At 47.8% G+C, this 14539-nt stretch overlaps 1 protein-coding gene across 1 annotated transcript; it reads right to left on the bottom strand.

Moving 5' to 3' along the window:
• Positions 1-882: 882 nt before the first annotated feature.
• LOC123824519 (orthopedia homeobox) lies at positions 883-8767 on the bottom strand. The gene is made up of 3 exons (XM_045847699.1): positions 8731-8767; positions 7052-7461; positions 883-1413 (listed from the first exon to the last, which is right to left on the bottom strand). Exons 1-3 carry the CDS (start codon positions 8765-8767, stop codon positions 883-885), a joined length of 978 nt encoding a protein of 325 aa, XP_045703655.1.
• Between the last annotated feature and the right edge of the window lie 5772 nt (positions 8768-14539).

Genomic DNA, 14539 nt, shown 5'->3' with positions numbered 1-14539 from the left:
AAGCCAATAGAGGATTGCATGAATGTGACTGGGTGGATGAGGCAAGAGTAGGATGCTGGAAGAGTAAACAAAGAGGAGTTTGGAGAAAGAATGCAAGGATAAATCAAATTATATCAGTTGGGCCCTCAGATGAGGCTGTTGGTAGCAGATGCTTGTCCTCCTTTAAGACAAAAATCTCTAACATTGTGCTGTCCCTTGAACACGTCTGTGTGTGACTTAAGTGTACTGTGTGTGTGCGCGAGCACACGTGTGCGTGTAGTGTCTGAGAGTGAGCGAGAGTGCGAGTGTGTGTGTTTCTGCCCACAAACCAGTCCATTGGTGTTTGATTTCAGATCCTGAGTCGACTCCCTGGTAAGTAAAATGGTGGGAAGGATGCTTTTTTTGCTGGGCGCCGGAGGAGGGACACGTGACGCAGGGAAAGAAGGGGCCGGAGGGAAGGCAGCTGGTGAGGGGGTCGTAGGCGTCGTGTTGAAGGTGTGGGTGTGAACAGCGCCTGTCAGAAGGTCGGGAAGAGGGCGCAAGCACGAGTAGTGCAAGCGGGGAAGCCGGCGTAGCAGGAAAGGGTGGGATCAGGAGCTAGAGATGGGTGGCGGGTGGAATTGGGTGACAAGGTTAGAAGGGCTGGCGGGAGTGGCAGGGGAGTAGGGGGGAAGGGGAGACTGGAGCGAGCGAAATCAGGCGAAGGAGAGGCCTCGTGTGCTGGAGCTTGGGGTGAGACCGAGAGAGTGGAGGAGGAGAGGACCAAACGAGAAGTGGCGGAGGCGGGGGTCAGGACGGGGCAGGGCACGCAGGCAGGGGCCCGGGAAGCTAGGGGGCCCCCGGGCGCGCGCCAGAGGGCCCTCGAGGCGGTGCCGGGGACAGAGCGGGCCGGGCGCGGCTGCATTAAGTGAAGCTCATGGAGACTGTGTGCTCTAGCGCCTTGCGGCGAAGGGAGGCGATACTCGTGCCCCGCCACACGTCGCTGCTGTCCGGGGAGCTGCAGAGCTGGGGCGAGCCAGAGACGTTGCTGGGGCCGGGGAGGGAGGCGGGCACCATGCCGGGGAAGGCCGGCTGGTAGAGGTGCGACTGTAGCCCCGCGCCGTTGGAGCCGGCCAGACTGTTGGACAGGCCCATGGAGTTGGGCGGTGGCCCTGCCGCCAGGCTGCACTGTGACAGCGACTGCGCCATGGCTTGCTGCCTGCCCAGCGCCGGCGGCAGCGGCAGCTGTGACACACCCGGCATGGCGGCCGCCGCCCAGCGGGTGTCGTTGGCATGGAATGAGCAAAGGCTGTCGCCCATGGCGGCGGCAGCGGCAGCGGCGGCTGAGGGAAACTGAGGCAGGCCTGGAGTGGGCAACAGCGTTCCGGGCGCGCGGAAAACATTGGTGGTCTTCTTGCGCTTCTTCCACTTAGCGCGCCGGTTCTGGAACCAGACCTGGAGCGGACAAGGAGGGAAACAGACAGGCCGCTATTAGGGAGCCGGCAGCCACAAGGGACGGGGGCTTAAGCCCGAGAAATCCGCGTAAGGTACACCACCCACTCAGCCCCAGGCAGAACAAGTGCCATAGATCCCAACTCGAGCTAGAGACCCTGGTTTTCCAACAGCTCCAGCCATCCGGCTTCCATTGCACCCACCAAGTACCTATTCCCTTAGTCCTACGTGATCGTACAGGGATGCTTAGATACGGTGCAAACAGAAACCGTGTGCAGTGTTCGCCATGCCCCCGCGTGCTGGCGCATTCCGTGCACGGCTTAGACGCACAGGTCTGCAGGCAGGCATGTGTCAAGGCTGGATCCACAGGTGTACAAATGAAGATAAACATGTGTACCCATGTGGCTTAATAGCGTGCCTTATAACATTGATGGGGTATAGAATTTTCAGAAACGCTGGAAATTTGGAAATTGATGAAGGGCCCTGCATGACATAGCCAGTTTCAAAATCGAAAGACAAAGGGAAAACCCTAACGTCACGGATGACAGAGCGGAGAGGTTAATATAGTGATTCGTGTGGGAAAACGAGCGGCACTGAGCTCCAGTGTTGTTTGGGTTGCCACCGTGACTTTCACGTACTACTGACACAAGTGTCTGTGCTTCATTCACCACCCCTCTAAAGGCCTCTTTATGTGGGCTGTGCAGATGTGCTGGAACCTGCTGCCAGAGCCCTGAGACCCAGGGCCTTCATGTCTGTTCTTTTCAGGAACTTACTGAGGATCCCAAATAGCAAAGCCTCTAGTTCCCTCACCCCGCACCCTCACCTATAAAGCAAAGCAAATTTTCTGACCACTGCCTATTAAAGAAGGTCAAGTTTAAAGCTCACACTACTTATGAGTCAAATTTAATTTTGCTAGACAAACCCATATGTCTTTTTAAGGAGATGTGTTTGATGAAATAAACTCCACATGAAAATAAGCCTTCTACTGTTCTTTCTTAATTGTGACCCTGGAATTTCAGACCTTACCAAACAAATTGGCCTATGGATGTCAAATTCACGACCACAGGGGAAGGAGCCTTTCTTCCTGAAAGATATCAAGTACACTGCCTGACCAAGATAACTTTTCATTTCCCATATTTTAGTTTGATGTTCTTTTTTTAAAAAAATAGCCAGCATGCCTACTTGGCAGGCTTGCAGTTTAAATCCAGTCAGTTGGAGGCTTACTGTGCATAAATACAAATGATGTGGAACACAGCTCCAATACCGACTGAGTTTCCTCTTAGAATTTGGCCCACGCAATTTGACCACCATATTTGTGGCCAGAAGGGTATTCGTCTGTCAATCCAAGCGCTTTAGTGTTTATTTTACAAGCTAAAGTATCACGAGTCTGGATGTACCTGACCCCCTCTCCGGTAAGACAGCTATGCACAGCAGTACCTTCACAGCTGTCAAGTGGAGACACACTCTCCACTTACCAGTGTGAACGGCATTTTGCAATCTACAATTCTGCCTGCCTTTGCCCCGGCCGTTGCCTGTTAAACACTATATCCACACCACCATTTTATATTTCACTGGTTTCTACCCCATTCCCATGTTTCTGTTTACACCAGTGTCCGGATTGGGTAAAGACCCCGGGTCCCTTCTCTGCTACAGCCCGTTGAGGTGGTGGCTCAGTGGATTAATGAGGCAGCAGGGCCAGGGCAGTGGCTGGGATCCTAGCGGCCCCTGGGTGAAATGAGCTATCGTTGGAAGCCTTGGGCAGAGGGTAACCCGCAGGAGCCAAGGAAAGTACGGTGGTCACAGATCGCTTTGTGTTACCCATGGAAAGCGGGAATGGGGGTAGATAAATCACCCCCATCCCTCCCCAGGGGGGGCCCTGGAGAGGGATCCTGTCTGTGTTGAAACTGTCCCCGCACCTCACATTCCACACCCAGATATATTTTGAAAGATATCTGTAAATTGAAACCCGATTTCTAACACCTAGTGTCAGTGAATCCCAAAATGTTTCAAAGTTTGGGGTGGACAGCAGAGGATGAGGGTGGCTGGCTTGTGTGAGGAGTGGGGAGAACAGAAGAAAGAAGGGGGAGGGATGGCCTGGTAGAATTTCAGTAGAAAACACACCCGCCAGCAAGGTTCTGAATCTCAGGCACGAGCGGAAAAGAACATCTGTTAAAGAACTAACTATTATAGGAATAATCGAAAAATTGTGCTCAATTATGTTTGAGGGTTAGTGGTCAAAAGACGGCTACAAAATTTTTTATGTTTCATGGCTTACTGGGGTTGGGGAACAAAATCTTCATGGGGTCTGAGCACCTCCGTTCTAAGCTATGATGCATATGTTTTTAAAATGTGAATGTTTCCACTTGAAAACTAGAGCATGGCAGATTAAAATGCAGGCAAAACCTAAGGGAGAGTTTGAAAATGCACAGATGACAACTCCAGAAAATATATTAACCCCAGCCACCGGCCAACTTTGTACTCAGTTTGAAAGGCAGCTCTTCTCAGAAAATGCTTAATACAACAGTGAGGATCTAATGGAGGTTGGAATTTAAAAATCCACTTTTGTGGTATCTGCTGTTACAGTAATATAGACATACTGTAAATGTATTTTAAAATATATAGCCCGTTTAATTCCCCACTTATAAATGGCTCAGAAATAAAGAAAGAGAGGGAGGAGAGAATATTACTTTTTCCCCCCCTTTGAAGCAAACGCCTTATGAAGATCTCATTGGAATCCAGCAAATGATTAATGTGAAGATTTGGGAGGAAATCTGGGGAGCTGTATTAAAGCCTAGATCTCAGGTTCATTTCGATCAGCCAGCCGTGAACTCTGGGCCGAATTCATTACACTTTAATAGTGCTGGGAGAGGAAGAAAATGCAATTTCTCATTCCATTAGAAAACTAGAAAATACTCTCAGCTTGTCCCCCTATTAAGATGTGGCAGGTGACAGGGCCATTCTGGGGGACACGGTCAATGGAATTACAGCACATTATTTTTGTTCCTATAAAATATTGAAAGGCAAGCCTGACTGTGCAGAAGTTATTTCACTGATTTGGTTTTTATGTAAATAAAATATTGAAAGTTAATTAATCCGTGCTAGAGACTAATGATTATGCTTATTATATTGCATTTGATCGCGTAATTTGCATGATTCTCGCATTGCTGCTTAATAAGCCATTCCAGGTTATAAATAATTCTGAAATTGGTTTCTAATAATGGCATGCTATAAAAGGAATGGTTTTATTATACTAGCCAGAAAAGGGGAGCAATATCAGACATGGAATTGGCCTCCATGTGAATAGAGGTGCTTTAATAAATACTTAAAAATATGATATATACCAGTTATAGATAAAAATAAGTATGCTGGATCATTTAGTCTAGAACTAGAAAGCATGCTTAAAAACATACCATTGCAATAAATGTTTAGATCATTTTTAATCAGTGCAGTGGTCCACGTACTGAAAAGAATGGGTGACAATCTGTTAACTATAAAGAAAACTATGAAGTACTCATCATATAAGAACATAAACCAATTACTATTTAATTTGAATTTGGTCAAGGAGCAATGGTACAGTGAATAGTGAAGTAAATACATTTTCCATAAATTATTTTTGCATTACATTACATAATGTTAATCATTTTGAAATGTTAATTAAAAAGGTTATGTTGATCTGATTACTTTTTAAACTATGGGACATTATTTTTAAAAATATTGAAATTGCCATTCTATTAAATTGTCCCTATCAGCAGCCTCAAGCTATTATCTTTGGTTGAACATTATGCCACCACAATTAAAGTACTTTGTCTCTTTCTTCTTGATTATTCTTTTGTGTACTTTTAGAAAATAACTGTTTCTATTACATAGTTTGTATTTTATTTCATTTACAACTTTTTCTATTAAAAGATTCACTGCCATTAACCTTTGGAAGCTCTAATAAAGTTTAATAGATCTCATTTTCTTGTTGCATAAAATCAGTTGTCCAATTATATTTTACTTGTGATTCTAAGTTCATTTAATTTAAACTAATTACCAATATGCCTATGTTAAGCAACAGCATTTTACTCCTTAAAACAAAAATTATTAGGTAGTATTTCTCTTGAGGGACAAAAAGCAAATTTATGATTTTGAACCTACAAGATTTTAACAAGCTGGTGTTATCATTACCAGCAATGAAAATGTTGAAATTATATATTTCCTTTAAGGTTTGAACTCAGGTTCAGACTTAAAAAGAGGTGCGAGGTAAAAACACATTTTTAAGAGCATTAGTAATATGTATCTGCACAATGCACTTAACATTGTTTTAGCTCAATATCAATAGCCCATGGTCCAGGATTTCCAGAGTTCACTAAGGAAACCACCCAGGTTTATATTGAGTAAAAATGTTGATCTACATTATACCTAAATATAACTTTATTAATTTGACCACTTTAAGTACCTAATGACATCCATTTGCTGACTATACAGAAGCACACAGTACTTTTACAGTTCAGACTATATGCCCATTGGAGACAGAGGCACTCAATACTGTGATTAGGGACATCCTTGTCCCTTCTCAGATCGGAGGTAAAGTAACTGAGATCTTGAAACTTAATTTGTAGAAGAATCTAGAGCTGAGGTTGACGCCCAAGATATACCACCTCCAAGACAGGAAAGGAAGATTTTTTCAGCACCCTGGATAGCTCATGATTAAGCTCGCGTCTTGGAAATTCTCCTCCAGCAACCTGCCCATAAAATATTTCATACATCGTTGTCATTCTTTTAAAAAGCGGGGTGGGGGAGATGAGAGTCTTTTGGCTTATGCTCTTATTTACCAATTGTCAGAAAAGTTGTAGATGTGCTTTTCTGTTAATATACAATTTAAACTTGGAGGATGGTTGGACAAGAACAAGGGTCAGTAATTATTTTGTCTAGTATCTGTCAATCTTTCCTGCCCGAAATGTTCTGTCTTCAAATCCGATATCCACAATAGAAAGCCTTCATTTTCTTTTCTGTTTCCTTAGGGTTTAACCAAGTCTCATGGGCTGTGGAGCATCGGTGCAGCTGCCCCCCAGTGCACCAAAGTCCAAATCCTTTGAATGCATCAAAGCTAGGGGTATTTTGCCTGAGAGTGGCGGAATAGTGATATTCAGGAGAATAATGCACCGTGAAACCCAGGTGTGGATCTTTTTTAAAAGATGCCCTTTATGCTTTATTTTTCCCCTTTTCATGTTTTCTATACAATTGTTGTTTTTCCCCATTTATCCAGGCCTTAACACAAACTCACTAGAAGGTAATGAAATACTTGTCAATAACGTAAGCTCGAGTGGAGCTCGTGCCCTCTCGGCTTAGCCGCCTGGGAGACGCAGAGGGTGGGAGACTCGGAGGTCCCCTCCTCAGGAGGAAGGAGGAGACCTGAGCAGTCGAACAATGCCCGCTTCGCTTTTGGGGAGTGTCTGCTGGGGTGTGGTTATACTGATGGGAGACTGAGGCCCTGCCTGTCCATTGGGGGGTGGCAATCCGGACCGGTTTCCTGGCACAGGAGCGAAGGTTTCCGAAGCGAAGCCCAGGATCCCGGAAGAAGAAGGAAAGACCCCGGTCCTTTGCCCAAATCCTCCAGCCCGCTCCCTGTGTTCTACCCCGGCGCCCGCACCCCACGTACCTGCACTCGGGACTCCGTGAGCCCGATACGCAGTGCCAGCTCCTCGCGCATGAAGATGTCGGGGTAGTGAGTCTTGGCGAAGCTCCTCTCCAATTCGTTGAGCTGCGCAGGAGTGAAGCGCGTCCGGTGGCGCTTCTGCTTCTGTTGGCCCTGCTGCTGGCCGGCTTGGCTGGGGTTCGGGCCGCCCTGTGGCCCCGGCTGCTTGTCCGGGTCCTTTGCACTCACCGCCAGCGAGGCCGGCGTGGAGCCCACAGTGGTGATGTCCTCCCCAGGCAGCAGAGTAGCTCCCTCGACTGGGTCGGAGTTGGGCGCTAGGTCCCCCGGATGGCCCCCGGGGTCGGAGCCCCCCACGCCCAGCCTACACTTCACCGCCTCCCGGTGGCCCAGAAGCTCGGCGGCATCTTTCATACCTGAGAAGGCAAGGAGATCGTGGTCACTACCTTCCTAGCGATGCCAGGAGGGATTATCTTCCCCGCGCGGTCCTCCTGCGGCCCCATCCTCGGCTCCCTCCGCGCCCACGTTCGCCCTACGGAGGAAACTCCCAAGATGCGCGGCTGGGATCCCCAGGATTTGGACAGCCAGGCAGGGATCCCATTTCCCGGCCTTTTCCCCTCTTTCCGCAGCCGGCTCCAGAAGGCAGCACACACTCTCATCTGGCCCACAACGAAACACTCCCAGTCTCGGCAATGAAACATGCCTCGAAGTCCCTTTCATAAACCATAACCTGGCGCCCCAGGAACCTGAGAGCATATCCGAAAAGGAAAAAGGAAGGAAAGAAAAGAACGAAAATTAAACAATTCCTTGGTTGCTGCCCCACCTGCGTGCGCTTAGGCGGTGTGACAAACTCTACCTCCGGCCCTGAGCCGATTCCTTCTCACTTTCGGAAGATGAATAAGTCCCCAAGCCTTCCACCCCCCGAAATCAACCCAAATCAGCTCCGCCTCCCCCTCAAATCAGAGAAAGTGTTTGGAAAATGGAGTCACATCCATCACCAAAGATTCCCAAACCGGAAACTCAGTCAGCATTAAAGAAACTCAAGTAAACTCTATAGACATAGCAGTGAATCAAACTTTAGGGAATTCAGCTTCTCTTTCCGGAAAAATAAAGGGCGCATTCCTCTCGGCCATTGGCAATGCCAAGTCTTTTGCAGGCAACGATGCCTGTGAGGATGAATTTGGCTTTTCTCTTTTCTCAATAAGCACACTTAGCAAATAGCTTCAATTGCAGCAGCTTCTTCTTCATGCCAGATTTTTACAAATTCAACCACACTTAGAAGAGGAGGGGAGAAAAAGGCAGTGGGAAGAGAGAAAAAGAGAAACGAGGAGAAAGAAATCCCAAATCAAAGCAAACAGGAAGAAAAAAGAGAAAGAAAAACACCTCCAAAGAAATTATCACGGGGAAGATTGCCTCTCGAAAAAAATAATAATAATAAGGGGGAAAGGGTAAGAGAAAAAAAATAGGAAAAACAAAAAGTAACATTTCCCAACTCCTCTTTCGGATCTACATATTCCATAGATTTTTTTAAAAAGACGTTGTTAAATCAAATTAAACTTTAATGCAGCACAATTACTTTTAAAGAAATTAGTCCATTTAGGGTGCATTAAGGTAAAATAAGGAACAAATTGACAATTTCCTGCCCCGGCTTCTCCTGGCTGCCCCGGCGAGAGGCGCGCACTCACCTAGTCTGGCGTCCAGGAGGTCGGCGTGAGACAGCATCGCGCACCGCTCCAGGGCGAAAGCTGTTCCCCCCAAAATTTTAGCTGCTTTAAGTTATTTAAAATAGATATAAGCTATAAGCTATACGATATAGATATATATAGATCACCTAAATGAAAGAAAATTCGGTTTGTGGTTAAAAAGGGGGCTTCTTGCATTATAATGTCCTTTAGAGAGACGGGGAGGTGCTTAACAGTTGAATGAACCCGTGAGCAGCTCGGTGAGGGGACCAATCAGGAGGGCAGTCTGCAAATGTCAGAGCCCGGAGAGTCCCCCACTCCGCCCGCCCGCCCGCCCGCCCGCGCCCGCCCGGAGGAGGCGGCAGTGGCAGCCCTGGTGGCTCCAGCCCCGAGCAGCTGCTAAAGCAGAGGCGGCCGCCTCGGCGTTGCCCTGGGCTTCCAGGTCCGGCCTCCGTTCGTGTTTCCCTGCGATTTTTCCAGGAATGCCTTTCCTTCTCCTTGTCCCGCCCTGCTCGCTCCAAAGGCTCAGCTCTCTCTCCTTGAGCCAGGATCTTACTGAGGCAAAGGCAAGGTTGGGGACCGAGCAGGGCATGATTCCCGCGTGACCTGAGAGTCTCCCCCGCCCGCGCGCTCTGGGCGACACCTGCCAGCCTCCCGCGGCTCTGCCCTGCCAGTCTGGAACACAAGGGCACACCGCGGCCTCCAGACCACGCTTAGACTTGGTTGCCAACCAGCAGGCCTGGGCCTAAGGTCCAGAATCCCTAGCTGGGACCCTGGGCCTTTCCAGTCCCAGCCCCTGGGCAGGCCTACGGCGCAAAGAAGGAGTCGACTTCCCAGGAGCTCCCAGGGCCCCAGCACATTGTGGATTCAGGCTCCACACCCTTCCCACCCGGCTCCCGCTGCTCTGCAGGTTGCCCGCTTGCTTCCTGCCCACAGCCCGTTCTTTTGGTCAAAGTTTCTAAGTTCTGCAGGGCTCTCAACTCTACTTATGACTGTAAATAAAGTTAAATGCTCGTTATTTTCCTCTTGAATATGTTAAACTACTAGAACAATTTAAAGTGCTTTGCACAAGTGAAGCGAACCATTTCTAATGTTCTGATTTTTCAGAGCCAGCCAACAACAAAGTTTAGATTAGTAATATATTTCTAACCAGAGTAATTTTCAAGATCATTAGGCATTTATGTAATTAGTGCCAAATCTATAAGCTTTTATTACGATTATTAGAGTAAAATCAGTATAAATTTGTACTAATTTACTACTGTTTAGACTTGGCTGTCAAGCCCAGAGGTTCTTATTGTAAATGATAACTGAGGAAATTAAGTGCAAAATTCTGTACCATTTCTGATCTGCTCCTAAACAATCCGTTTCAATTGTATTTGTAGCAGAACATAATGCCCTTTTAAAGTTATTTGACTTGTATTTTTATTTGCAACACAAGAAAAATGCCCTCTACCCAGGCACAATGAAAACTGATATTTACTACTCTCAACTTGATTAGCATTGATTTTTAATTCGAGAGTGATGCAATTAAGATTATTCATTTAGTGCAAATAAAGCTTCCACAAAAGGGTGGCCCTATGAAGTCTGTTTTAAATAATACCGAGCAAATGGCTTTTTTTGTTCGCTGTCCAATTGACTTACACAAAACATTGGAAATGCTGCCTGAGAGCAGATGCTAGAGGAATTGTGTGTGTGCGCGTGTGTGTGTGAGCGCGCCCTTAGCTGTGTGTGTGACAGGGACGGAGCAAGAAGACAAAGGAGAAGGCAATAAGAACTCTGGGGCAGTTTTGCTTCCACCTCCTTCTCTCCTGCAGCTCGTTTCCCTCCTCCCATGCACGCACACGTGCACACCCACACACGTGCACACACACACGTGTGAGTGCCAGACACCAGCCACACTGGTTCCTTCCAAGCTGAGGAAACCATTTCCCCCGAAGCTCCGGGCCTGGCCGAACTTCAGTAGCCGCTGCAGTTGCTGCCAAGGCGGCCTCTGTGGGACTGAAGCACTGGAGCCCTGGGCCTCCAGCTTGGCGGAGTCCGGGAGGCGGCGGTGTGTTTAGGAGCCGCGAGGATGTGCGGCTAGTGCCTCGCGTACTTTCGAGAAAGGGTTTGCTTGGAAGGAAAATAACTAGACCTAAAGCAAATAGAGTTCCTACAATAAAAGCTTCCCCTTCCCCAAACAAAACCTCACATCTATATGCTACGGCGCTGGGCGCAAGAGGCAGGAGGCGGGATGAAGGCCCCGGGCCGAGCGGCAAGCTTCCTGGACGTGGCTTTGGAGTGCGCATCTGGCTGCACGTTCCCGCGGACTCTAGGGGATTTATGCCCAGCTGGGGTGGGGCTTGACGGGTATCCAAGACCGGAATGCAGGGGAGGAGGTGCGGACAAGTGTAGGAGGAAAAGACGGGCCCCGACAGAGGCACCCCGCTTTTCCAAACCGGCAGTTCTGCGGCGGTCCGCGCTGCGGGGGCTCCGCACCCTGTCTGGAGGGAGGGAGGAGACGCCAAGAGCAGGGAAGAGAAGGGCCGCAGTCCACACCATCGCGCACGCAGGCGTTCGTGTCCTCATTCTACTGCCGCCCCCGGAACAGCCACCCGCCGTGCAGCGTCCTCCCACAGGCGCCGCTCGTATATTCTGTTTTGTTGTATTTTTCAGGTCGATAAATAAATGTGTAATAGTTAATGTGAAGACACATCAGAGTAATAACAATGGGACGAAATCAAAGGATTATCCATCTCTGTTAGTAACCGCTGAATAACAATGTTGCGGCGTGATTGATAGCCCGCTTCATTTTATGACTTTTCTATTGGTCTTGATTTTTATAGCAGTATAAACAAACTAAATCATTTCTTCCAAGACTTCAGAGCATAAGCATGGGGTGGGGGGTTAAATAAAGGAAAGGGGGAAAAAGGAAATCTGAGAGTGGGAGGGGGTACGGCGGCGGTGTGGGGGCGCCGAGGTGGGGAGGGCGCAAGCTGCAGCCGGGAGTCCGGAGCCTGCTGGCAGCGGGCGTGGCGAGGAAAAGTGACAATGGTCCGGATGGAAGGTGCTCGCCCCTGCGCCGACTTTCTTCCCCTTCGGAGCTCCTTTTGGTCAACGTCTGAATCCACCTGGGCAGGGCCGGAGATGTATTTACCAGACTTTTATTCCCCGTCATCTTCCCACGTTCCCGGGGCAGCCGGGAAAGTGCCGGTCAGGCCCATTGCTATTGATAATTTAAGGCATTTCCCACATGATCATGGGAACTGAAGTCCCTAACAAGGCGAGATTTCAGCGCAATGACCCCCAAATCTTCGGAATGACAATAATGTCTTCAGAAATCACTTCAAAGCAAAGTAAAAGGATTTTCTATGACGGATCCAGTGATTTTTCCTCAATAAATAGGTTTTAGATTGTTACACACACGTAGAAGTGGAACAAAGGGAACTACCAGAAAATATATTGGTTGCCCCTAATAAAATTTATTTAGACAGTTTACTTCTCATAAAAAATAGAGATTGAATTTTGTACAAGAGCCTTCCAAGGGGCGATGCACAGGGAAATCATTTTTTTCTTTCTTCTTTTCTCCCCTTCTCCTTTTTAACGAAGCACAAAGAGCATTTAAAGGCCAAGGAACCCGCTCCCACTCTCTCCACCTTGCGCCCAGACCCAACCAGACAACTTTGTAGTTTTGAGAGAAGTCGGCTTTCTGGGAGATATAGCTTTAAATATATGTAAATATATATTTAAGTATATGTATTTAAAACACTTGATGGGTACAAGAATGGCAGCTACAAAATCGGTGTCTTTTCTCCTGCTTTGCCATCCTGGTCCAGAGCAAGATTTAGAAATACGGTGTGACTGGATGAGTAAGTGGGATGAGGGGGGAGATCTGGCCAGCAAGTGTCTTAATGATGGATATATACTGATTAGGTTTGTACTTCTGATACCTCCCAATTGTATTTATGCATTTATGGTGAATACTATGTACAGTCAGAGAGACAGATAGAATAAAAATATATACCGGCTGCTCTTGAAGAATTGGGTGCTGTGCCCAGCACCCTAATTGCCTTTTCCACTTACAGAGACCTTGGGTGTTTATTAGATGTAACTTTGGGCTGTCCAGGTTGTTTGTAAACTGCTCTCTTATCTTTGCAGACAGTAGGCTGGAATATGGCGCGTTATTATTCACATTCTCGCTATTAAATGCTGAATTGTAACATTGTTCCCTTTAATGAGCAGCGCCTCCCTCAATAATTAACGATCTCACATTTTCCTATTTTCTTGCCTGATGAAAAGAATCAATTTTAATTCGAGGTAAATTACAGCCATGCTTTTGGGTATTATTTGCTTACAGAAAACAAATCAAGTGACTTGAACACTCCTGTTTACTTTTCCAGATATGCAATAACCCACACGCAATGGTAAATCAGATCTTGTTCCTCAGGCCTACTTTAGAACCTCAGAAAGAATAAAGGGTGGGGACAAATACTAGAGGGGGGAAAACGGGAAGCTCTCAAGTTTACTGCGTTTGAAACAATGGTGAGTACTTTTGCCCATCTCTTGCCTCAGGTGCCAGAACCCACCCTCTCTCATTGCCCACTCACTCCGCCTTACACCCCCCCTCCCCGGCCGGGACAAGTGTCAGTGGTCCACTCTAGAGTTTGAGACTGTTTAATGTATGGTTCCTTTGGGGAAGTCGACTTGGGGGTGGGGTGAGTGGAAGGAAGGAGATCTTTGAGTGCGGCTAAGTAAGTCTTCGGGCAGGGGTGACAGGTACTTCCACACTACTCTGCATAAAAAAATCTCTCGAGGTTCCCAGCAAAAGAGACTATAGCCAAAGAGTCTTTGGGCTGAGTGCCCCTGCCAGGCCACAGAGAAAGCCCACTCGGCTCGCCTTCTCGCGGTTGTTCTCTGGGGCTCAGTGAGAGCCTTTAATCCCCAGCCAAACGACCGCGCTCAGCTAAAACGTGCATGCTCTCCAGGCCTCCCTGGACCGGGAGCGCAAGGACTGCGGGCCGCGCTCAGCTTAGGGCTGTCCCGTTGATGTCGCGGCGGGAGCCTGGGGCCCCATAAACTCTTCGCCTGCAGGACCCTAGCCCCCCAACCTGGCAGCTAAAGCCAAGGGCCCACACTCCAGGCATTTTTTTAAAGCTCAGGGAGCGGGAACTGCGTGTGCATGACGTGTGTACTTGGCGTGCGCGCTTGTGTGAGCCGTGTCTATCTATTGCCTGTTCACCCTAACGGCAGGGATGTGCCGCGGGTGGCGGTGGCGTACAAAATTTGCCCCCAAAAATGTCATTTCCTATCCTTCCGGGAAGCCTGTGTCGATATACAAGAGCTCAACGTACACATTTTTTCCCCCCTGCAATAAACAGTTTCCCATACATCCGAGTTTGGAAACTACAACCATGTAGTCCACTTACGTGGCTCTTCGTGGTGCTGGGGCTTGCTTATTTTTTTAATCTTTGCCTTCTCACAACTAACATCCGCAGCCCTCAACGCAGAAAGCTCGAAGCAAAACAATGACAGATCGGTGCCCGCCCCCAACCACCCCCCCCCCCATTGCTCATCTACTCTTTATTTGCCTCTAGCCCTGAAATTTTAATGGCCCCAATTAGCCACACGGAATATAATAAGTGACATGGAGATTTTGTTTGTATGTGTTAAATTCGCTGCTTTTCTGATTTCTATTTACTCAGGATAAATAATCGTATATCAGTTATTCAGTTAGGTGACAAGGCTAGTAATTGGAATAAAAAGAAAAACATCTCATCCTTATCTCTTTCTATAACTAGATATAGCGCTAATAAGACTGCATCAATCTTATCTA

Source organism: Phyllostomus hastatus, unplaced genomic scaffold (assembly GCF_019186645.2).
Source record: "Phyllostomus hastatus isolate PE091 unplaced genomic scaffold, TTU_PhHast_1.1 phas_contig_58, whole genome shotgun sequence".
In the NCBI taxonomy this organism is placed as follows: Eukaryota; Metazoa; Chordata; class Mammalia; order Chiroptera; family Phyllostomidae; genus Phyllostomus; species Phyllostomus hastatus.
Note: the sequence above shows the minus strand (reverse complement) of the source record. Positions and strands in the feature narration are given on the sequence as shown.

Excerpts from the sequence above, each read along its gene's own strand:
- LOC123824519 (XM_045847699.1), bottom strand. The coding sequence starts at position 8,767 with ATGCTGTCTCACGCCGACCTCCTGGACGCCAGACTAG. Across the intron at positions 7,462-8,730 it reads CCTCCTGGACGCCAGACTAG|GTATGAAAGATGCCGCCGAG; the intron begins GTGAGTGCGCGC and ends TTGCCTTCTCAG. Across the intron at positions 1,414-7,051 it reads TCACGGAGTCCCGAGTGCAG|GTCTGGTTCCAGAACCGGCG; the intron begins GTACGTGGGGTG and ends TGTCCGCTCCAG.